The sequence below is a fragment of the Euleptes europaea genome, chromosome 2, assembly GCF_029931775.1.
Source record: "Euleptes europaea isolate rEulEur1 chromosome 2, rEulEur1.hap1, whole genome shotgun sequence".
Lineage (NCBI taxonomy): Eukaryota > Metazoa > Chordata > Lepidosauria > Squamata > Sphaerodactylidae > Euleptes > Euleptes europaea.
The window spans coordinates 108,484,613-108,508,270 of record NC_079313.1 but is presented as its reverse complement, the minus strand read 5'-3'; the positions used below and the strand labels follow the sequence as shown (position 1 = coordinate 108,508,270).

Genomic DNA, 23,658 nt, shown 5'->3' with positions numbered 1-23,658 from the left:
ACCTGCGTGCGGAAGACAAGGATAAAGGGGACAGTTGAATGTCCCAGACAAGGGAATTCCATAATTTTGGTGCCAAGGAAACAAGAAGGGAGCACTTCCACTTCGTGGAAAATTCCTCTAAAACTGCTTAATTTATATAAGCCTGTTATCTGTAACACAGTATTTGGGTTTCAAAAGAATTCAGAGTATTTTCACAAGGACTGCAGGGAGCCTGTTCATCAGTAGTGGAGAGGGGTAGTAGTAACACTGACAGAGGTTGGGATTACGGAGAGGCCCCTCATTACTAGAACTGTTTTCCCATGACCTTTTTCATAGATGACCTTTCTTCAGAAATTGCTCGAACTTTTCTGCAGCATGCCCTGCTCTGTCTGCAGCCACTGAAGGATGGGACCAGTCATTTTGTTTTCATTAAAAATAAAATAAAATTTATCAAGCCAAATTTCTGTGCCCAAATCCAGATTGCATTTAGAGGTCTTTGAGTGCAGTACACCCCCCCCCCCGCTTTGTCTGTCATGATGACATTTTGTGGCTGCCTAAAATCCAGTACCAAGATCATAACACCCGTATTGCCTCCGCCTCCTATGGAGGGCAGTTGGAGAGAAAAGGAAGCACAGGGGGTCAAGAAGTGAGGCATGGGAATGGGTGGAAGGAATGGAGAGAGGAACATCTTCTGGAAATAACGTCGGCGCTTGCCATTACTGAATACACCGAATCTTCATCCTTTAGAATGAGTCACTCTGTTATCTTGGCTTTGGGAGGTTGGGGTGTGTGTATGAGCTAGAGAAAGAGACAGAGAGGGAGAGAGAGAAGTAGTAGTAATTCAAAGATGGACTCCCTTTGGGAGTGTATCTCCTCTGAAAAAAAATCTTTCTCTTTGTCATGGAAAATATGCAAATATTCTTTCTGCCTTGTAAATCAAGAGAGGTTGGCTGATGTGTGCGTATGAGAGAGAGAGGGGGAAGGGAAGAAAGATGTGATGCTGAATTCTGTATTTGCTAATCATAACAAAACCCCTTGCTCACCATCAGCCGTCAGAATTGCCGTCTGCAACGTAAACAGCTCACAGGCTGTGTTTAAATTTAGAAGAAGAAAAAGATTGCTGTTCTCTGCCTGCTGGGACTGGTGCAGGACTTCCACTGTGCTCTCCGCTAGTGAACATTTACTCTTCGTCCTTCTTCCGCAGGGGTTACTGACATCAGTGCCTTTTTTCAGGAGAGGGAGGCTGGGTTGGGCAGGATTCTGAAGTTCTAGCTCTGGTTGGGGCTGACAGTTATTTCATCCAGACATTATTAGAGGGAGAGGGGGCTTAAGAACAGCCGTTCCCAGACATTCCCCTAGAGGAAGCAATAATAGCCCGCAGTTTGGCATTAGGTAACTGCCTATTTGCTGACCCCTCATGATAACCCCACCTTCTGGATTTCATTACTCAGTCATCCCATCCACTGATTAGGCGCTTGCTTGTGGGCTTCCTGGAGGCATCAGGTTGACCACTAAGAGACCCGGGATTATGGACTAGATGGAACTTTGGCCTGAACCAGCAGGCGTGTTCCTATGCCTGCAGAAAGATGCATGGGAGAAGGATTCAGCACATGCATGCATGCACGCAGCAATTGTATGCTGCATCATACAAGGTTTTAAATTATATCCACTGCTTGAGATGTGATTAGGGCAGATTTCTCATTGGAAAACAGGCATCTGCCGCCATCATGTATAGTTTAGCCGAAGGTAGGTCAGTATTCCTATTTTATAGAAGAAGGAGGTTGGGTTGAGACAGAGTGGCTTGTTTGAGATCATATGGGTGGAGCTCCAGGATGCTAGGGGGACGAGTTCCCTGCCCTGGATGCACATCTTTGGCTGCCATTAGCAGGGCAGGGAAATGGGTAATGTGAGGTTATCATGAGCCAGTGTGAATGCCCCTCTATGATACTGGAGGAGGTGGTGGGTGAAACTCGAAGTGCAGATACCATTTTCAGGAGCAGGCCTGTGTTGCTTTTAGCATATTGTTCCACCCTTAGCCTGGGGTAGCCAAAACAAAACAAAAAAACCTTGAGGTGCATGAAAAAAATAACATGGCTGCTCCTCTGAAATGAAGTATTGGTGGATTTCTGCCTAACTGTCCAAGCACATGAAAGAGAGAATGAAGCATGACACTTTAAAAGCTGTCTAAAAAGTCACTGTTTCAAAGATGATATGGAGATTAGTTTTGACTCTCAGAGGCTAATCCCTTCATTGCATCTGTCAATCAAGGCTTCCCCTAGAAGTAGTTGGATCCCCCCCCCCCCCCCGTATTGTGACTTCCTTCCCACCTTCCAAGATGAGCAAATGTATCCAGTGTTCTAGAGCTGGAGGGAAATTTTCCAATTCCTAGGTGCCAGCATCAAATACAAAGACACAGGGCATGTGTACAACAACATATAAAATATTTTTTGAATCATCCATATGCAAATCATTACTGAGAGTTCTTTGGAGCCGTAAAGAGAAACAGACATATCATAGACCTAAGCTTTTGTGGACTATAGCCCCCTTTATCAGATTCATGAAATGGTATGCTTGGTTCACAGGTACAGATATAGAGGGAGTAAACAGTGGCAATACAGTGTTTTACTTAGTGCATTTCATAATATTGTGGCCCATTTTTACAATGTTACATTATACTTAAGTCATAGTTTCCTCTTGAAAATATTTACCTATCATGCCAATAAAGGTGACTGAAACTGAAAATATTTACCATAGATAATCTTGATTTTGCCTTATGTGGATGCCTTTCTTTAAAGTTTTAAACCATTTCTGTCTCACCTCTCAGCCCTACGTTTTCAAGGTGGTTTCCAAAAAAAAAAACACTCGGGTTTTGCTAGCATGAATTGCTGGAGTTATTCTTCAGGATTCAGCTCCTTTTCCTCAGGTCTCTAGAAGTGAAGTCTCCAAGTGGTGGTGATTGGATGGATGCTACCTCTAGTCAGATGCATGAACGGGAATGCTACGGCATTATGTAGTGCAGTCTTCCTTTGCATGCGCTGATATGTTTTGAACTGTTGATAGATAACATATTCTAAGACAAATTATGTTTCATTAACCAAAGAACAAATGTCATCTTTGTTTTTAAACTGGTACAGAACAGACTATCACAGCAAGAATGAATATAGCAGGTAGAATATAGCCTTCAACTGTGTGTAATATTGGAGGTGGAGGGCTTGCTTGGCATGACAAGAGGGGTGGAATCCAGGCACACTGAGCCCCCTTCCATGCTGACAAGGATTAGGGCAGGCTCACATTTTGTTTAAACGGACTTTTATTTGGGGTTCATGCATGAAGCATCCACAGTTCACAGCATCTGCCTAAGGGAGAGTTGCTGTTCACCCAGCTGCAACCAATGCATGGCTCCCCATCCTCCCTGGACGGCTAAGGGTTCCTATCCCCCATCTCTCCTTTTCTCCTCTTTGTTCTTCTTCCATCTGGCCTTAGCTGTTGTTGCTGTTGCCACCGCTGCTGCCACCACCTCTGCCACCACCTCATTTGGTGGTGTTTTTTTTTCAGTCTCCTCCACTGCTCTTTCATCTTTCCACCACCATATTAGCTTCCACCACATCCTCCTGCTGGCTTCCTCTACTCTTATACTTATTCCTCTCTTGGCTCCACCCTTTTCCCCTCCATCTGCCAATCCCCTTTCTCACCGTTTTCTTCACCCTGTCCCATCTGAAGCCACTGAAGCCCTGTATTCAGAAACTGTGGCAGCAGGTTCTATCTCCAGCCAGAAGACTCACATGGCACCACAGGCAGATCCGTGCCCCCTCCAGTAACCCGATGTTGGCTGCTGTGATGACCAAGGAGCCACTTAGAACTTTTCCCATGGGTTTTCCCCCCAGGAATTTCACCCTGAGGTTTTCCCATCTCCTTGGGGTCACAGCAGGTTGGATGAGTCAGCTCTACCTACATTCCTCGTTTTCATCTGTGAGAAGTTGGAGAGTTGATAGATAATACATTGATTTATATACATAAAATAAATATTTTGCAGCTAAGGATATACTTCATGCATCTGAAGTGAAGTGTAGTCAGTGAAAGCTTATGCCACAAGAAAACCAGTGCTTCATAAGTCCTTGGGAGGGGTGTTCTGCAGAAGACAGAATACAACTACCCTCATGGAAGGCAAATATAAATTGTGGCTTTGACCTGCCAAACACGTATGAATTGTGATCAGGAAAAGGATTATGCTCTCACTTGTGTGTCTTTTACAGGCTAAAACCGTGTGTGTGTGTGTGTGTTTTGAACCTCGGAATTGGTCCTTGAGAACAAAGCGTAATGTGTGAAGCAGCTCATTCAGACTTTTAGAATTATTATGGCTGGTTAGAACGTGTAGATAATTGTAGGAGGGGGAATAGGAAGACAGGAATTAAAAAGCTTCTCTCTCCTAGACCGGGTGAGGGTGAGTGAGTGTGTGATAGACAGATGGAAATGGATCAATGTCATTTTGAAGGCTGAAACCAAGTCACAGAGGTGCCAAGGCCTTCTCCAGTCAGAAAATGGCCTTTCTCTCTCCTGCTACAGTGTCTACATCATGGAATATCAGCTGTGACAACTCTATTAAACTCTATTAAATGAATTCTTTTTCGTTTGAACTTTTTGTGATTAAAGCTCTCAAGCAGCAGTGAGTATCAGGGCTGGGGGTGGAGGTGAGAAACATGTGCAAGACAGCAAGTTGAGGATACAGACAAGAAGGGATGGAAGGGAAGGGAAAGATGGGGGGTGGGGGCAGGCCAAAGGCCCAGGAAAGGAGAAAGGAGTGGTTTCAGTGGAAGACAGTTTGACAGGGAGGAATAAAGGATAATGCCAGACTCAAGGGAGTGGGGAGCTGCAAAGACAATTTGGGTGGCTGGGAATAATCTTGTGTTCTTATAAGATCAAATGATATTGAATGAGCCGCTTACAGTGCCTTCCTCAGCAGAGTTATACTCTTGTGAGCCCTTTGAAGTCAATGGGCTTAGAGTGAGGTAACTCTTTTTAGGATTGCACTGCCAGGTAGTTAGTAGGTAGGGCTGGGAGAGGCTGGAGACCTTGCTGCAGCCACTGTCTGTTGGTCTGGAGATGTAGTGGCATGAGAAACTGGACAATGCAAGCAATTGGCCACCCCCCTCAGCTTTGCAGAAGGGCCCTTTTGAGAGCCATGGTCCTAGCATGTGGGAAGCAGCCTTCACCTTGGGTCCATCAAGATCTGCTCCCAGAGCGGACCTCACACAGTGAGACATTCCTGCCTCTCCCAGATACACACATTGCAACCCACCAGACCCTCTATCAAATGGGGGGGGGCATCTGTGGATCAGTGGTAGAGCATCTGCTTGGCATGCAGAAGGTCCCAGGTTCAATCCCCAACATCTCCAGTTAAAGGAACTAGGCAAGTAGGTGATGTGAAAGACCTCTGCCTGAGATCCTGGAGAGCCACTGCCAGTCTGAGTAGACAATACTGACTTGGATGGACCAAGGGTCTGGATTCAGTAGAAGGCAGCTTCATGTGTTCATGTGTTATTCCTGGAATCAGTGACCCCTCAGGAACAGCATCAAGGGCTAAGTGGGGGTTGCAGTGGGAGAAATTGTTAGAAATCTCCCACCCCCTCTTTCAAAATGAAATAGCCTTAATTTTTCATTTGGATACAAGACACCATTTCCTGCATACTTATTGAAGAGTTATTGTGGCCGTATTTATTGTGGGCCTAAATTAGAATGTAGGAGATTAGAAGAAGAAGAAGAAGAGTTGGTTTTTATATGCCGCCTTTCTCTACCACTTAAGGAAGAATCAAACCGGTTTACAATCACCTTCCCTTCCCCTCCCCACAACAGACACCCTGTGAGGTAGGTGGGGCTGAGAGAGTGTGACTAGCCCAAGGTCACCCAGCTGGCTTCATGTGTAGGAGTGGGGAAACAAATCCGGCTCACCAGATTAGAGTCCGCCGCTCATGTGGAGGAGTGGGGAATCAAACCCTGTTCTCCAGATCAGACTCACTGCTCCAAACCACCGCTCTTAACCACTACACCTTTCGTTGCAGTGATTATTTCCTCCCCCTTTTTATTAGGGATATTTTCAACCCAGAGAGTGAACCAAGTGTTAGATCTCATCTCAGTTATTTAACAGGTTGTTCCTTTCTTAACTGTCTTCTGCATGTGTGCCAGAAAACAGTTCAACAATGGAGCTGAGGAGAAGGACTGGTACTGGTGGGATGGAAGTTACAGCCATGGTGAACGGTAGGACAGGAATTAGAATTGGAAGACAGAAGGTGGTGTGTCTGACCACTTGCCTGACCACTGGAACTACTGCTTTCAAAGTCAACAGCAGATATAGCCTCTGTATTTTTAAAGTTTTCTCCACGAGGACTAGGAAAATGCATTAAAAAAAATTAAAAGAGCAGATTCACTCGATATTGAATTTTGTTCCCTGAGTGGGGATCCCCTGCAATAGTGGAGTAATGGGAGGAAATGAAAAGATGCTCAGAAATGCTATGTGGTTCCTAATCTGGCCCTGAAAACACTCCGCTGAGTCCATCTCTTTTTGAACTGGCCAGCATCCCTTTTGAAATATTCTTCCTCAACTCTGTTGTCTCATTTAAACTCCTGCTATTGCAGCCTTGAGATCTGCATATGATTTTGCTAACTTTGCTTGCCCTTAACCTACAGTGTAATTCTGTTGCAGACCTGCAGCATGTAGGAATGATAGTTTATTTGACACCTTCCCCAGCTTCTTTGGTTCCTCTCAGTCCCATCATCAAAGGATAGCCCAAGGCAACCCAGTGAGTCCAGGGCTGGAGCAAGGATTTGGACCCCAGCTCTCTTTACTTGAAGTCCAATACTCTGTTCACTTGAATCATGCTGGTTCAAACAAGGCCACTGTTGTTTTTTGAGGTGATGTTTTCCCCAGTGCTGGCTGTTAGTCCGAGAGCTGCTTTGCTACATCATCAGGAACTTGAAGGAATTGGATTATATGCAAGTTTGGTCTTTCAGAATAAGCTATTGAGACCAGAGCACTGTGCCTCAAACTGACCATGTTTGCTTAGCAGGGTGGCCTTAGCCATTCTGGCAAGAAGATCAATACTAGGTATGTTAACCAGACATTCTTACTTGGCTAAAGGCTGGAAGTTCACAGGAGGATACTTCTGAAGTAATGTTTTCCTCCTCAGGAGAGATTTTACAATTGTTCTTATGGAGCATCTTACAAAAAAACACCAAATATTCTGGTCTTTGATCTTAGCCTGCACTTGGATGACCAACTCTGCTATAATGTTTCCCCACGCACGTTCAAAAAGCAACACAGGTCCAAGTGCAACTAGAAAGATTGTAAGGCTTCCTGCTCAAAATGTTGAAGAAATATGTGTATATGTAGTTGTTGTTTTTTTTAACGTGTGTCTTCTGTACGTGCTTGGGGCTTGTAAGGAACTGTGAGAGAAGGAAACAGTATGCAAAACTTCCCTAACCCCAAAATCTCTCTTTCTAGGCTACAGTAAGGACTCAGAGTCTTTGGACAGGCTAATTTCCCCTCCCATTTCTCTTTTAACAGGCTCTCAATTTTCCCATGTTTCTTGGATCATGCTCACTCTTTATCAGTCCTGGATGGGGAAGGGGTTATTTTTCTGCACACCTGACAAATCTCCTGAGTCAGTACAAACGCCTGTCTTCTCTGTAGGATGGTCTGGTTTTGCTCCTTTCATGACTGGCGCAGGTCACTCAGTGTACTGTTAGATACCGTGATATCCTTTTGTACAGCATCTAGAACAGTCTCTGCCTCTGTGAACCCATGTGACAGTTTTGTTCCTCTCAGTCATTCTTCACAAGTTCACAAGGTTGGAAGAGACCACAAGGGCCATCCAGTCCAACCCCCTGCCATGCAGGATCCCACAATCAAAGCACTCCCGACAGATAGCCATCCAGCCTCTGCTTAAAGACCTCCAAAGACACAATTCAGTGTCAGCTGCCCTGTCACTCAGGGCTGTAAGATCTACCACAGTGCACTCAAGGCTTTTCCTGTAGTAGCCCCTGTGATTCGGCGTGCCCTACTGAAAAGATAAGAAAAATAACCTTACCTGTTGTTCTTTTGGAAGCAGTGCAAGTGAGTTCTGTTTTTGCTGAGTGGAACTGGGTGGAATATTGGATCCCCTCCTTTAAAAAAAAAATCCTTAGAGTATAGGCTAGGATCTAGGAGACTCAGGTTCATATCTCTGCTGCCATTGGAAACCTGCCAGGTGACCTTGGGCCAGTCATACACTCAGCCAAACCTACCTTACAGTAGAAATGTGACGTATAAATTAAGTAAATAAATAAATTTTAATCTTTAAATTGTGGGGTTTTCTTGGTGTTAATGTACAGGTTCAGGTTTATGTAGTGTAAGCTGTTGTGAGACTCTCCCAAACTGGAAAGGTGGAATATAAATATTTTAATAGATTTGGATTTATAAATAAAAATTATAGGAATGTAAGTTTTCATTCACTTGTAAAACTGCATTATATAGTGAGGCAACTGGGGACCTAGCCCAGAATTACCTTTACTGGCTGGCAATGACACTCCCTAAAGATTCATGAAATGTCTTTCCCCAACCAGCTACCTGAGTCCCTTTATTTGGAGATGTCAGGGAATGAATTTGGAATGTCATGCTTGAAAGTCTGCACTCTGCCACTGAGCTAAAGGCTCCTCTTTAGGTTATTGAAATTGGGTGGCTCAATTCACTAGCAACAGGAAGAACATGCAAATACCCCAGTCTGACCATGAAATTTTATCCATTTGCCACATATTTTGGAAGCTTTTAATCTTATCTAAATGAGAATCCCACATTTTCAGTGCTGCATCTAGACTATCCTTGGATACTAGCACTTTTGTGCTGTCCTAGAAAATCCCAAGGGACACACTTCCATTTTTTATATATACCCCTACTACCACTGCACTAAAACCGCACATTACATGTCTGAACTGCCCAACTTTTGTGACTTTCACTGTCAGCTATTGCTGGCTCATGACTCTTTGAAACGAGGGAGGTAGGGGGATGAATGTAGTTTTATTATAAATTATTAAAAGGGTTTGGTTTCTTCCCTTTGGGGAATACCCCTTTAAAGGCTTTCTGGATAATTACTTCTTTAGAGTTCAGTGCTTGGCAGATTTGTGTGAACTGCAGGTTGACAGAGAGAATGCTAAGATGGAGCAATCATGCAAAAGGTTAAGGGTACAAACTGGAACGTGCTCCATGCAGAAGACTCTTGGAGAACTTGGGTTAAGTAATGTTGGTGACGCATTTGTGTTCTCTGGGCAACTGCGAAACAAAATGGTACATGAGATTCAATATAAGTAAGTGGAAAGTGATGCAAATCAGGAGACGTCTCACTTCTACATCTGTACTTTTTAGGGAGGCCTGAATTGGCAGTAAGTACTCATTACAGAGATCTCAAAATCCCCATGGTAGTGCCAGCTCAACATCATGGACATGACTCATTGAGAAAAGGATTGACAAAGAGTATCTTAATATCATTTATGTAAATATATGGAGCAATTGGATGCAGATTACTGTGTGTATATCAGGTTGTCCTACTTGCAAAAAGATGTTTTATAGCAGAAGAAGCTAAAACCATCGATTGGGTATGGAGTATTTTTCTTATGAAGAAAGATTTCAGAAATTGGGTTTCAGCCTGCAAAAATGAGCGGACAAAGTGCTTTCATCAGATTGGATCCATCCAGATTTTTTACTCAGTCTCACCCAATTTTTCCCTTTAAGACAGCCCCTATCCTGCATGTCTTTTGATCCCCATGCTCCCCAGCAAAGCCTTTTTGGGTGGTCAGAGGGGACCCCCTCTTCCTTTTTTTAACCATTGAAAAAGCTGGTTTTTCTCCACATGTCATAAACTTCAAAGGGGAGATGTATGATTTGACCCAGATCCCTAGCATGTACTTTTGACCCAGATCCCTAGCATGTACCACACATTTGAAAATGTGTATATTTCTTCCAAATGTGATGGTGTTCACAGCGTAAACACTTGGCTGATACACTAGAAATGCATTTGTCTTTTGAGTAAACTTGCATAGGATCAAACTGCACAAAATATACCTTTTGGGGAGCAGGGTGAGTGAAGATGGCAAAAAGAGGAAAAAAAGACGCCCATGTGCTCCTTTTTGACTTGAAGGCCCCCCCCCCAATTTCTGCACAGACCTTGCAGCAACCTCTCCTGTGTTTTTAAGCAATGGTTCTGGTGCTAGGGTTGTGTGTTGTTCTTCCCCTGAACCCCACTTTTTTTATGCATATAAAACAGTTGCATGTGTTACGATTCCTGCAAGAAACTTTTGGGTTTATCACAGCGAACACATAATGTGTGAATTTAATATATATCTTTTCATCAACCTGACCTAATTAGGACCCCCAGCCTTGTGTGCACGGATATTTGAAGATGTGTATGGTCGTGTGTTCATACCTTATGAATTTGTTGCAGGAAAAAACAATCCTGCAATACCTTGTGCTTCTTTTGGTAACGACATTGTCCAGAACTTGCCATAAGACTATAATTTTCACTCTTTTCTGATGATCTAGTTTGCAGTTGTCTGAGTAACAGGCTAGCCTGATCTTGTCAGATCTCAGAAGCTAAGCAGGGTCGATCCTGGCAAGTATTTGGATGGGAGACCTCCAAGGAATACCAGGATCGTGATGTGGAGGCAGGCAATGGCAAACCACCTCTAAACATCTCTTGCCTTGAAAAACCCACCAGGGATTGTCATAAGTCAGATGTGACTTCACGGCAAAAAAAGAAGTAACTAGCAAGATGAAACAGGGCAGGTTGGGTTGCTTCTACAAGGGCAGAACAATTTCAGGGACTGTTCAGAGAAAGAGCAACCAAGGCCTAATTCCACAGGTCCCCCCCCCACACACACACCTTTAATGGACAGCAAGATGTTGGACTGGGTGGTACAAGCTACCGGAATTCTGTGCTTCAGGAGATTGCTGGAAGAGGCTGGGTTTTAACACAAGGATGGGTAATCTGCTAATCCTCACTGACATGTGTAGTCACACAAGTGAAGATTACTATTTGGTTAATCAAATTTCATGCTCCAGGGCACAGGCTGATGGCACGGGCGGGGTTTGTCAACATCGGTCAGAAGTCCTGGGCACAGACAGGATAGGGAAAACTGCTTTCCGATGGTACCCACGCCCTGTTCCCTTAGGGTGAATGCCAGGTTAACAGTATGTGGCGCAGCTCCACGAGGGAACACAGAATGATTTTAGTGAAATTTGTTTTGCTCCTGAATCCTTACTTGGGTGGGGTCTCAGGGCAGGTTCTAGAGAAAGCTGCTGCTTTGTGCTTGAACCGTTTTCAGTCCTTCTGCATTATACTCCCACGACAAGACTGCTTTGCTTCTGAATCGTTACGCTCACATGGGCAAATGGTATCTGCTATTTACTTCTTTTATCCCTGCACGCTTCCTCCAGCAGTATTGTCTACATCAGTGGTTCCCAGAGTGGGCAGTACCACCCGCTGAGGGGCAGTGGGATTACCTAGGGGGGAACTAAGAGGCAAGGGTGCAGCAGGGGGGCGATAGAGGTGGGCCCCTTCAACTGTGTTGTTCATTAATTTACGATAGATCGAGTCATGGCATCATACTGGCATATTTGGTGGAAACTATCAGAATTTTTTTCCAGACTTTGCAGAGCTGGTACCATTGGATCAAGTTCATCAGTTTCGTTGAATACATGTCAACCAAAAAGTTTTCATTTGATTTTGAATGGGTGTGCAATTAATTGTTACTGTTTTGAAATTTTATTGTTTTTATCTTCTTTAGTGAGTCATGCAAACCCCTGTTTTGAATAATGCTTTTTATAGGATAGGGTAGGGGGCTCTGGAGTTGAGTTTGTGGAACCAAGGAGGCGGTGGCCCGAAAAGTTTGGGAACCACTGGTCTAGAAGCTTAAATCTTGGCCACTGTTGCCTATCAGTTTAGGCAAATAAAGATGCCAGTTAAGGAGGCTTAGAATGGGTGCTGTACAGATTCTGGCTTCTCCAGGTAGCTGCAGCCACCCACGTAGCAGCCCAATGAAGACACACTCAAAGGAAAGTGGGGGATTCTCAAAAGTTCTTCAGGCCTAAATAGGAATGACTTAATCACTGGATCTCACAACCTCTTCATTTCCTGTGGTAGAATAGCCTGTTTCTTTCCTGCAGCTTTTGGCAAGACTGACAAGGCTAAGATTCCTACCTCTCACTTGCAGCTATAGTGCCATGAGAAGTAAGGATCTAATACCTATTCCCCCAGGGCCCTGAGGTCAAGACTCAGTGGGGTTAGGGTAGCCAGCAGCCTAGAGAAAAATGTCCTGTCCCTTTAATAGCTTCTTAATGTGTGGAAATGGGCAACTTTTCTGGGCATGGAGGTAAAAAACATAACCCGGGGAATAATAGCACATTAAGCCTCTGTTAAAGGGACAGGCCATTTTTCTCTAACCTGCTGGCAATCCAAAGTGTGTCTCATGTTCAGAAGCAGAGTTACCTGGTTGCATCCTGGAGATTTGCCCAGTGAGGTGGGAGATGAGGTAGTTGTGGTTTCCTTATTTCTGGTTCTTCTGCCCACCCTGCTCTTTCAGCTACTGTGTGGTATTCCTGGAGTCCTGCATGGTGCACTGCCCATTGCTGGATACTGTGTTATCATTATACTATATCTGTACACACCTGTATTTTATCTGTTGTGGATTTATTTAGTTTATTTATACCCCAGCTTTCTCCCCAAAACAGCTTACATCATTCTTCCCTTGTCCCTTTTAGCCTCACAACAACCACCCTGTGAGGTTGTTTAGGCCAAGAGAGTGATTGGCCCAGGGTCACCTAGCAAGCTTCCATGGCAGAGTGGGGATTTGAACCTGGGTTTCCCAGTTCCGAATCTGACACTCTGACCATTATACCACACTGGTGTGTGCATCTATATGTGCACTTTCCAGCCAATTTTGCAAAGTTATCCACATAACCAATATAGTGCTTAAGCACTGAGCCACTGGGCCAAAAGCCATACCGTTGAAAATGGAGATGGTGATGGGGGTGAGTAAAATTCCCCTCTGTGGAGTGCTGACCCAGCTGGGGTTACTGCGCAGCTGCCAGTGCGGAGGCATGCTACAGTGCAGTGATAGCACAATATCCAATGATGCTTGGATGCATCCCTGGGTGCTGTTGCTGCCGCCATGAAATCTTGGCACATTCCATCAGGTGGGGAAGGAAGATGGACAAAAGGAACCAGCAGCACAATAGGTTAGAGAATCTACAACTGCCTTGTCTTTTCAGCAGCAGATGTAAAGGCCAAGAGGGAATCTCCAGGTTGCAGCCAGACGACCTTAGCAAGCAGTCAGACGGATTTGGTCACAGAACAGGAATGTTTAGGTGGCTGTTTTGAAGCAGCAAGGCAAAGCACTGCGTGGGATCATCAAAAAGTTAATTTCCTATGAATGTTGCACATGCTGTGTGTGAACCCTACTGTGTTAAGAGTGCACAGCTTGGTGGCTTTAAGTGTGTAAAATCACTTTGCAAATACAGCCTGTGACTAAATTTAATTTTGGGGGCGAACAAAGACTTGTGGATATTTAGCCCAAACAAGAAAGCCAGAGGCAGCAACCCTTAGAACACTTTCCTGGGAATAAGCCTCCGTGAATAAAATGGGGCTTACTTCTGTGTTGATGTGTTTAGGATTGTTTTTAGAGTCCTCTCTGAAGTGCCAGATTTTTTAAAAATCCAGAGTTGGTACCCATACTACACATATGCCACCAACCTCTGGATGCAATATGCCACCAACCTCTGAATGTTACCCCAGTGCAATAGTTGAGAGTAAACATCACTCGTTCCCTGAACTGATGTCTAGATGCAATAAAATAAATGTCGGGCACGGCAGTGGATGCACTTGAAAAATTCAGCTGAAAATTTTACTTCTTTTTCTTTTCAGTAAACAGAAAAATATCTATTGAGTAAAATCCTGGATAGAAGTTAGATGCTCAATGCCAATGCCAATGAGCATTGCTTTGTGATGAGAAAAGGGCTTTATACATGGTGTCCTTTTTAGCCATAGCATTATTTTTTAACCTGATGATAGGATTCATCAGTGTCAAGGCTGTTCTTCAAAAAATGTGGGCCTGACTGTCTTTCTTACAAGTAATCAGAAGGAGGAGTTAAAATGTCACTTCTAAGGGGTATTTTGAGATTGGGGAGGGTGCTATTCCCTTAGTTGAACCTACCAAATAATTCATTCCTGCATTTCCAGTTCAAAATTGGTAATTTTGATATTTTGTTCAGTATAGTATTCAAAATAGCATGTCATTTGGGCAAAACTCCTGGAAGCAGAACATTCTGGCCAGCACCAAGCAGGCTTTGATTTCCAGTGTTGTGACAATTAATTCCAGAGTGGGGACTGTGTGTGAGAGAGCAATCCTGAACAAGTCTACTCAGTGGGGCTTACTCCCAATAAAGTATTTTTTAGGATTACACTACTGTTGGTCTTTCACAGCAAATGGGAATTTTGTAGCACCTTAAAGATTAAGATTTTTTTTTCTGGTGTAACCTTTCATGGACTAGAGCCCAATGCTTCAGAAAGAATGAGTGGATCTTCACTATGCAGACTTTTTATGTCAGAGGTAATAAAAAAAACAAGTACCAGGGTGAACTGGAACTGTAAAATTCTAATAGGGAAAAATACAGAGACCAATCACTAATTATTCTAAGATAGTTAACACCTATAATGAGTGGGGAGTCGCAGGTTTTATTGATAGTCATTTATAGTGAGAGAGAAATCCTAGGTCTCAGTCATCCAGGGAGGTGGGAGGTAGTGTGAACCTAATTGTTTCCTATCTTGGCTCTCCATAATGTGGGGAATCTAGTTTTGTTAATTATAGATATTCCAGGGAGCAATGGAGATTTGGTGGCTGAACCCCACTTTCCGATGGCTTCTCTCCTAGCTCTCTGTTGGCAGAATGCAATGTTCTGTACATTGCACCATGCACTTTCCAAAGAGGCCCCTATTGCACAGTTCTCTCTAGCTTTTTCTTGTCAGGTGCACCATCCATTCTCAAAAAAATCAATTTTATTATTAAATTGCTTGCTAATGTTGGGTATAAGGAGTTGCCCTATGCAGAGACCAGCTCTTAATTCACCATGCCTATTACCTTTCAGCTTTCTTAAATTCTGGAAATCCTTTCCACATATACCTGTCCGACAAGGAATCTCCACACATCTACTATAATCCCCTAATTTGTTATGGAGGATTCTAGGGCGTCCTGTAAGGCACACATTTGGTTCACCTCTGGGTGTCATTATCACCCTGCATGAACTTAAATGTGAGCAAGGCAACATCCAGCATACTCCTGGGGCTGTATGTGGCAGGAAAAGATCAGTAGTGGTGGGCCATCTGATTTTCAGAGAAGCTGTAACTGATCTTTTCCTTAAGGAATCCATTCTCCTATAAATTTCCAAAGAAACTCAATGCTTCCCAGAACGCAGTTTGGAAACCAGTATTTTGGTCCAGTGATGTCTTCCCTGACTAGCAGGAAATCTTGGGCAGAAGTCTTTTCCAGCTCTGACTATGAGATCCTTTCAAAGGAAATGGCAGGGATTGAACCTGACACTTTATACAGACAAAGTGTGTGCTCTGTTACTAAGCCACGGTCTCTTCTGAAGATCTCTGGCTACCTTCCAGCTGCTGTGACCCTCTCCTGCTCAGTGTATCCCAATCACAGTGGAATGGAGCTCTTGTCTGCATCACGTTTTCATAAAAAGACATGCCCTAGCACCCGGTGATGAAAATAATGTAGTTCCCTGAGCAGCTGACGTGTGCTCTTACTTCTTCAGCCTGGCTGGGTCCTCACAGAAAAGGTGGAACGAGTGGCATGGGTTGCTGTGTTTCAGATTGATTTGGGGAAGAATGATGCAAAAAGGTTTCAAAATGGTCTGCGGAAGAAGACTGCAGTGAACTCTGGTTTCTGAATAGATCCAGGCAAAGAAGGCATCTGAATAAAATCTGCTTCTGTCAGGATCTTGGTTGTGCATAAGCCTAGGCAAGCTGTGGGACCTGGTGTAGGCAGTATTGGCCCTGGGACAGAACCTTAGAGCTGGGCAGCGATTAGCGATGATAGTCATTTGGAGGGATGTTGCCGGCTTGGCACCAAGACCAGCACATTAATCTGTGCCCTTATGCACAGTTATGTCTGCCATCTGGTTAAGCCGAGATGACAATACTCAGGGCGGGGTCTGCCCAATGGCTTAAGGCAGGGCTCAGCAAGAAGAGAGTGCCTGCTTTTGAATCCTAATATTTGTGCACATTGTCTTTCTCCAGAACAAGCGAGTGGAAAGATTGATTGTGGTGTACAATCAGGCTCAGGACTCTGATACTGACCATTTAGAAGGCCTGGTAGGGCAGTATGTGTGGTAATTATCTATGGCTAAAGAAGAGAGCCAGCATGGTGTAGTAGTTAAGGTATTGGACTAGGACTTGGGAAACCCAGATTCAAATCCTCACTTGCACTGAAGAAGCTTGCTGGATGACTTTGGGCCAGTCACACACTCTCATCCCTCACCCTGGCTAGCATTTGGATGGGAGGCCTCTGAAGAATACCAGGGTTATTATGTGGAGGCAGGCAATGGAAAACAACCTCTGAGTGTCTATTGCCTTGAAAACCCTACAGCGTCGCCATAAGTCTACTGTGATAGGAAGGAGGGAAGGTGGGTGTCTGTCTGAGTAGGGTGGGAGAGTAGCAATGAGCCATTCAGTGTGTAGAACTGGTATGTAAATAAAAAGGTGTTTCATAAGTTTGATCACACATGGACAAGTATGTGTGTCTTACCAGGAAATAGGAGGGGGGCTAGGGATCAGTGGGTAGAGCATCTGTTTTTCAGAAAGTCCCAGCACCTCCAGTTAACAGGATCAGGTCGTAGGTGATAAGCAAGGCCTTGGCCCGAGACCCTGGAGAGCTGCTGCCAATCAGAGTGGACAATAGTGACTTTGATAGACCAACAGCCTGACTCGGCATAATGCAGCATCATGTGTGGTTCTGATAGCAAGATTTAGCTGTAGTTGGCTTTGCATTGGAATATATAAATAACTGATTTCACATTACGTATTTATTTATACTTATATTTATTTACAGAATTTATATCTCGCCTTGCTGCTGTCATCAGGGTCACCAGGGCAGTTAACCGATTAAAAACATGCATAATAAAAACATATCTTAAAAACCATTAAAGCCCAACAAAAGCACATCATTAAAACAATTACAACCAAGTTAAAGTACACAAAAATACAAAAACAACAACAACTAAAAACAGGGCAGGAAGGAGGGATCATTCATCACCAGATGAATTTTTTTTAAAAGGTTCAGTTGCTGTTAGAAGACACCAGTGAAAGGGGTCACTCTTGGGAGGCAATTCCAGAGTTTTGCTGCCACCACCAAGAAGGTGATGCTACCGACCTAATCTCGGAAGGCATGGGCATTTGAAGCAGGGTCTTGGAAGATGAATGGTCGGGTAGGTTCATAAGAAAGTAAGTAGTCCTTCAGGTATGCTGGTCCCAAGCCATGCAGGGCTTTTAAACACCAGCACCTTGAATTGTGCCCAGAAACAGATGAGGAGCCAGTGTAGACGGGCCAAGTTTGGAGTGACAACCCACTCCCTACAGCCCACTCTGATCAACATCCTGGCTGCAGTATTCTGCAACAATTGATGTTTTGAACACTTCGAGGGCGGCCCCACACACAGTGAATTGCAATAATCTAATCTAGATATGTCCATGACATGATTTCCTATTCCATGTCTTTAAAGAGTAGGAAGGAGAAGGTTCATCCTTTAGACAGAGTTACTGTCACATGAACACGTAAAGCTGCCTTATACTGAATCAGACCCTTGGCCCATCAAAGTCAGTATTATCTACTCAGACCAGTAGCAGCTCTCCAGGGTCTCAGGTAGAGGTCTTTCACATCACCTACTTGCCTAGACCCTTTAACTGGAGATGCTGGGGATTGACCTTCTGCATGCCAAGCAGATGCTCCACCACTGAACCATGGCCCCTGTCACACTGTGTAATGTGTGACGCTTCTTGCCCTTTCCAGAATATGACTTGTAATGCGATTTGTGTGTGTTCCTTATTTTAAGACACACCTGTTGTCAATTGTCATCTCTGTAGTGCTTTTTCTGTATGGAATACCTTATGCTTCTCATTGCATTTATTATTGCAGAAAATTGTATTATAACTTAGGTTGTAAGTCTCTTTCCCAGGCTCACCTGGGATAAGTTTTTTTTCACCTGGGAAATCAATTTTTTAAGAATGAGGGGCATCCTGAAGCTAAGTTGGTTTTTCTGTGGGTTGCTAAGGAGCTTGGGCATTGTGAAAAAAAGGGGGTCTGAGTCTTTATAGGGCTGTGCTTTTCTGCTATAAGGCTCTGTACTTTAAATGCCCATTTGGCAATCCCCAGTTTCAAAAGGAGGGCATTGAACAATAATGTGTAGACGTCGGCCTGCTCTGTCAGGAAATGTTTACTTCAGATAATTCAATCCCTGTGGAGTGCTTGAGAATAGCCTGTGGTGTCCAAGTGGCAGATTCATCGATCATGAGGATTTGATTTGGAAGCCTTTCTGCAGTGATGTCGCCTTGCAGTCGCCCATGTCTGAGACATCACCATGATCTATCTCTGCCCCTACAGGTTAAGGAAGTATGTGTGCTTGTTTGTGCGTGTGCGCCTTTGATTGTTTCAAAAGTCGGGATTGCACATTTAATCGCTCTTCTTGTTTTACTTTTTCCAATGCAGAATAATTAGTAACCATGACAACAGAGACGGGCCCAGATTCTGAGGTGAAGAATGCCCAAGAGGAAACTCCACAGCAGCAGCAGCTAGAGGCGACGGCAAGTGGGCCAAATGCAATGACCGGCAGCTCTGTTCCCACAGTGAACAACCAGGAAGCTGATGCAAATGAGAAGCCAGGAGCCCACAGTGATGCCAAACATGCGGAGCAGGTGAGTTTGGGTTGCTTATTTAGAGTACCACCGTCTCCAGAGCCAAGCCCTGCAAGGTGTCTTTGGTGCCAAGGGTCAGCCGTTGACCATGTGCAGTTCTAATAAAGAACAAAGGGACTTTGAGCACATGCAGAGTGACTGTTCTCCCATGTGAATGACAGAGCCTGTGACAGATGCAGCTATGCCCTGCTGTGAACAAACAAGTCATGGGCATTCTGGTTTTAAAAAATATATATATTATAAGTTTAAAACGGTTTTCTCAACAACATGTACCACATATCGGCAATAAATCTGGCCTTAATACAAATGATATAATTATCCTAATTATTTTCAGCTACCTTTAATAACTTCATACAGATAACAAATTAAGCTAAAATGCACTGTAATGTTAACAGTGCATTCCTAAGGAGAGTTACTCCAGTCTAAGCCCATTCATTTCAATGGGCTTAGACTGGAGTAACTCTCCTTAGGAATGCACTGTTAGTTGACCTCAGGGACGGTATCCTTAGTTACATCCCAGAATACATTGTAATGTACCAAAGAAACAAGACTTGCAAGTAGGTGTATTAAACATAACTAATTTATAGAGCCCCGTGGCGCAGAGTGGTAAGCTGCAGTACTGCAGTCCAAGCTCACGACCTGAGTTTGATCCCAACAGAAGTTGGTTTCAGGTAGCCGGCTCAAGGTTGATTCAGCCTTCCATCCTTCCAAGGTCGGTAAAATGAGTACCCAGCTTGCTGGGGGTAAAGGGAAGATGACTGGGGAAGGCACTGGCAAACCACCCAGTAAACAAAGTCTGCCTAGGAAACGTCAGGATGTGACATCACCCCATGGGTCAGGAATGACCCGGTGCTTGCACCGGGGACCTTGACCTTAAGCAACGTAAAGTACAAACAGTTCACCTCCTGAGGAGCTGGACATCACTTGCATGGTGTGCCAAACCATTAAGAAATGGGTTGTGTTGGTATGATTTTTAAATATGTATGTGTGTGGATGCTAATAAGAAGCAAGGAGCTCACGGTGGTTCTAAACACGCAGAGTGGGAGAGAGTGGTGCCAAAAATAACATCAGCGAGGTTTCATGTGAACCAGAGTTCCCCGGAGCTTTCCCCTGGATTGGCCCCTTGCCATTTGCTTGATATAGCTTCCCCACCCCAACCTCTCTCCTTTTTTCTCTTAGCCACTGCTGTGTGGAGACTGTAAGAAAACTTCATGCACGTCAGTTCCCCCCCCTTTTAATCCCCTCTATCACTTTTTAACCCCATCCCATGCAAATGTGTTTTGCTCTTTTTATGTTATCCCAGAATTGTTTCATATTTTGCAATCTCTGTGTTAGGTTTGGAGGCTCATTGGGATCATTAACCAATAGCTGGCTGTGTGTGTGTGTGTGTGTGTGTGTGTGTGTGTGTGTGTGTGAAGTGCCATCAAGTCGCTTCCAACTCATGGTGACCCTATGAATGAAAGTCCTCCAAAATGTCCTATCTTTGACAGCCTTGCTCAGGTCTTGCAAATTGAGGGCTGTGGCTTCCTTTATTGAGTCAATCCATCTCTTGTTGGGTCTTCCTCTTTTCCTGCTGGCTGACACCCCCCCCCCCCCAAATTGCTGTGGAAAATCTCTGGGCAGGAAGAGATTATGGCCTGATGGAGGAGTTGCGCAGAACTTTCTGAATTATGGCAAGGGGTGAAGGGGTCCACGGCAGACCCCTGATTCTTCTCCGAGTTGCTGGATCTTGGAAAGCCAAGTAAATCCCCAAACCAGAATCATCACCCCCGAAGTAAAAGATGCACTGGGCAGGTTACTGTTTGGTTTCCATTTCACGTGGCTGAGCTGCCTGAGGCATTGTTTTGTTCCTGCGTGTGAAGACACATAAGAACATACGGAGCTCTCCTAGTAATGGAGAATCAATATGGGGTTTGTTCTTTCAAGGTCAATATTTGTAACCCTAGCAGCTGCTAGATATATTTAATTTCCCACTGAACTTCAGGTTCTCTGTTTTTCTACTAAAATGTAATGAAGTGGTGAGAGTAGCAGTGTAGCATTCATGGTCCTTGGATATCTTGTTTGTTTTTTTCCCCCATTCTGATCCCCCAAACCACCATTCTTTCCTTTTAAAAAAGGTGGGGTTTTTTTAGTGTGTTGATTGAGCAGCCTTGCATCTCATCCCAAAGTGCAAAGTTTGGAGAGAAATAGATAACCAGCAGAGTTAATGAATTAGTTGTCAGTTGCCAAAACAGTCATATAAATAAAATCAATGCTGGGTCATTTACCAACAAGCAAAAGATAACTGCCTGAGCCCTTGGCATAGGGGAAGAAGGTTAAGCAGGTCAAAGGACAGAGCAAAAACAAGGTAATTATATAATCAAATTTAAAAACCCAAGCTAATGGCTAAAAGGCTGTGTGGATTGAGCAGTGATGTTTTTGTGCTTACAGCTGCCCTGTCATTTGCCAAAAGCTAGCTCCATCTGATATGCATGGAAATTATCTGGACTGATTCTGGGCCATCTGAGGGCACTTTCCATTTGATAAAATATCTAGCAAATTTGATTGGTTTCTAAAATGTGCTCAGAACCTCTTGCAGTTGTCCAGAGCTGATTAAAACAGCAGCTGTTTGTCATGGGGTGCTTGTGCCTTTGAATATTATGAACTTGCCTAAGTCCTCCTAGGCTGCAGTTGTAAGCACACTTTGCATGGAAGTAAGTTTCATTAAAATCAAGAAAATGTTCTTAGGATTGGGAGGAGTGAAGCAGGAGCTGCAAACAGCTCTGAGGTACCCTAGTAAGATAATCATTCTTGCAATTTTGTTTGCATGCTTTTTTTAAAAAATCTGTCTTGGGGTGCTGCACAGTCCCTCTAGATCCTCTGTGCCTGAAAATGCAGCTCAGCACACATAAAAGACGAATGTGCCCCTATGCCTTCCATGAACAACCAGACAAGATTGCTCTCTCCAAACCAACTGTATTGCAGTCTTTACTTTCTGCAGATAACACATTGGGGGCTCTCCCCTATTTTCCTTTGCTGTTCCTGGATTTAATGGCAGAATGATATAAACTCAGAGAATCCGCTTTTTTAAAAGTTGTGTCATATTGAGGCTTGTGAAACCAGCAATTCCTCTAAGCAATGGAGAGACAGCAGCATTGCCAAGAACAATCAGAGTTTTTAGATTCTGAGTGCTATTTCATGTGATCATTTTCAGGTGGGGATCAAAGAGACAGGCTGCCGGGGCCCAAAACCAGAACCAGGAAGCTACACTGTCCTCCAGGAGCCCAGGTGGCAGGGTCCGAGAGTCAGAATGACAAACCAGAGCAAAGCATGAGATTAACTGTAGGTCAGCAACAGGACGAACAAGGTCCGGGCTTCCTGCATGAGTATAGTATGCTGTCTCCTTGCCCTTCCTTCAGAAATAGAGGCTGCCCCAGAGTCCTTTGATGACCAGTTCAGACTTGGTTAAAAGTGGCAATCTGGCAGGCACCCTCGTTCCTCACAAAATGAGAGGTTACCCTCAAGGGTTTCACCACAGACTCCCTCAGGAGACTCCTCATTTTCTGATGGGAGGTTATCTGCGAGGAAAGAAAAAATGGTGTACAGTTCTCTTGGTAATCCTCCCTACATCAAGGTGCGAGTACGAGGCAACACACCAGTTATTTCCTGACAGTTGCCACTTTCTTAGAAAGGGAAAGTGGGGAGTGCTTGGTAAGAAGCAGTGCATCAATTTTGCCCTTGTGAATCTGGTTCAGAGTATCATGAAAGGAGCCCAGGCAACCCAATGCAGAGCAGTCCATGGGTTGCCTGGCTTGGAGCAAGACACATAAGTATTCTTAAGGCTTCTTGAAATCAAGAGTCTGGATTGTCATTACGTTAGAGATTAGGAACATGTTCACAACTCTGAGGTCCTCTCAAACAGTTTGCCCAGGAGCCATTACACCCGCTGAGAGATTCCTCAGTGCTGTCCCATCTGGATCAAGTGTTTTGTTCAGTGCATCCATTGACTATGGAGGACGCTGTGTGAGAACAAATTGTTACAAGCTCATCTGTCTGTCTGTCTGTCTGTCTGTCTGTCTGTCTGTCTGTCTGTCTCTCTCTCTCTCTCTCTCTCTCTCTCTCTCCAGGTAATTCTATCAAAGGGGAATTATTGTGTGGTTAAAATTAGCCTTCTCCCAGCCTCATTCCCCTGGGTTCTGTGTCAGACATTATTAGTGTAAAGAGTTATAACTACAGCAGCTCTGATAGTACTGTTGAGTGCTGGATTGATGTCCAGGACACCGCCAATGAATGGGAAGAGGTCTCCTTTTCTAGCTACGGCGTGGGCCGAAATCTGGTTTCCAGAGGGACTTGTCTTTTATCTAAGTCACCAGTGGAGAGTGCCAAGCTGTGGACATTTTTTGTAGGGCTTTCATGCTGAAGCTTAACACTAACCAGTTTGCCTGCAGAAGATTATTGCAGTCACCTTCTGGAGGTGTTACCATCACACTTGGATAAAATAGATAAAACCTTGCTGGGCCACAGTACTGAAAAGAAAGTGAGAGAATGGCTGTGTGTATTTGAAACTTTATGCTTATTGGAGCTTTTATGTCTCTGGGTTTTATTGGCAGGTTTTTAATGGTCGTTAGTTTTAATTATCTTTTTTTTTTGCATGTTCTTTTATCATGTTTTATTTTGTGAGTGCCTCTAGCAGGGCTTGGAAGAGGCG

At 44.1% G+C, this 23,658-nt stretch overlaps 1 protein-coding gene across 9 annotated transcripts in view; it reads left to right on the top strand.

Annotated features, from left to right (window-relative positions):
- Positions 1 to 23,658, top strand: part of EPB41L1 (erythrocyte membrane protein band 4.1 like 1) — a 170,274-nt gene that overhangs the window by 88,957 nt on the left and 57,659 nt on the right. For all 9 annotated transcript variants that reach the window (XM_056845513.1, XM_056845509.1, XM_056845508.1 and 6 more), the window contains exon 2: positions 18,766 to 18,971. In XM_056845513.1, coding sequence (XP_056701491.1) covers positions 18,780 to 18,971 — 192 coding nt within the window. In that variant the 5' untranslated portion in view covers positions 18,766 to 18,779. The remainder of the gene's footprint in view (positions 1 to 18,765; positions 18,972 to 23,658) is intronic.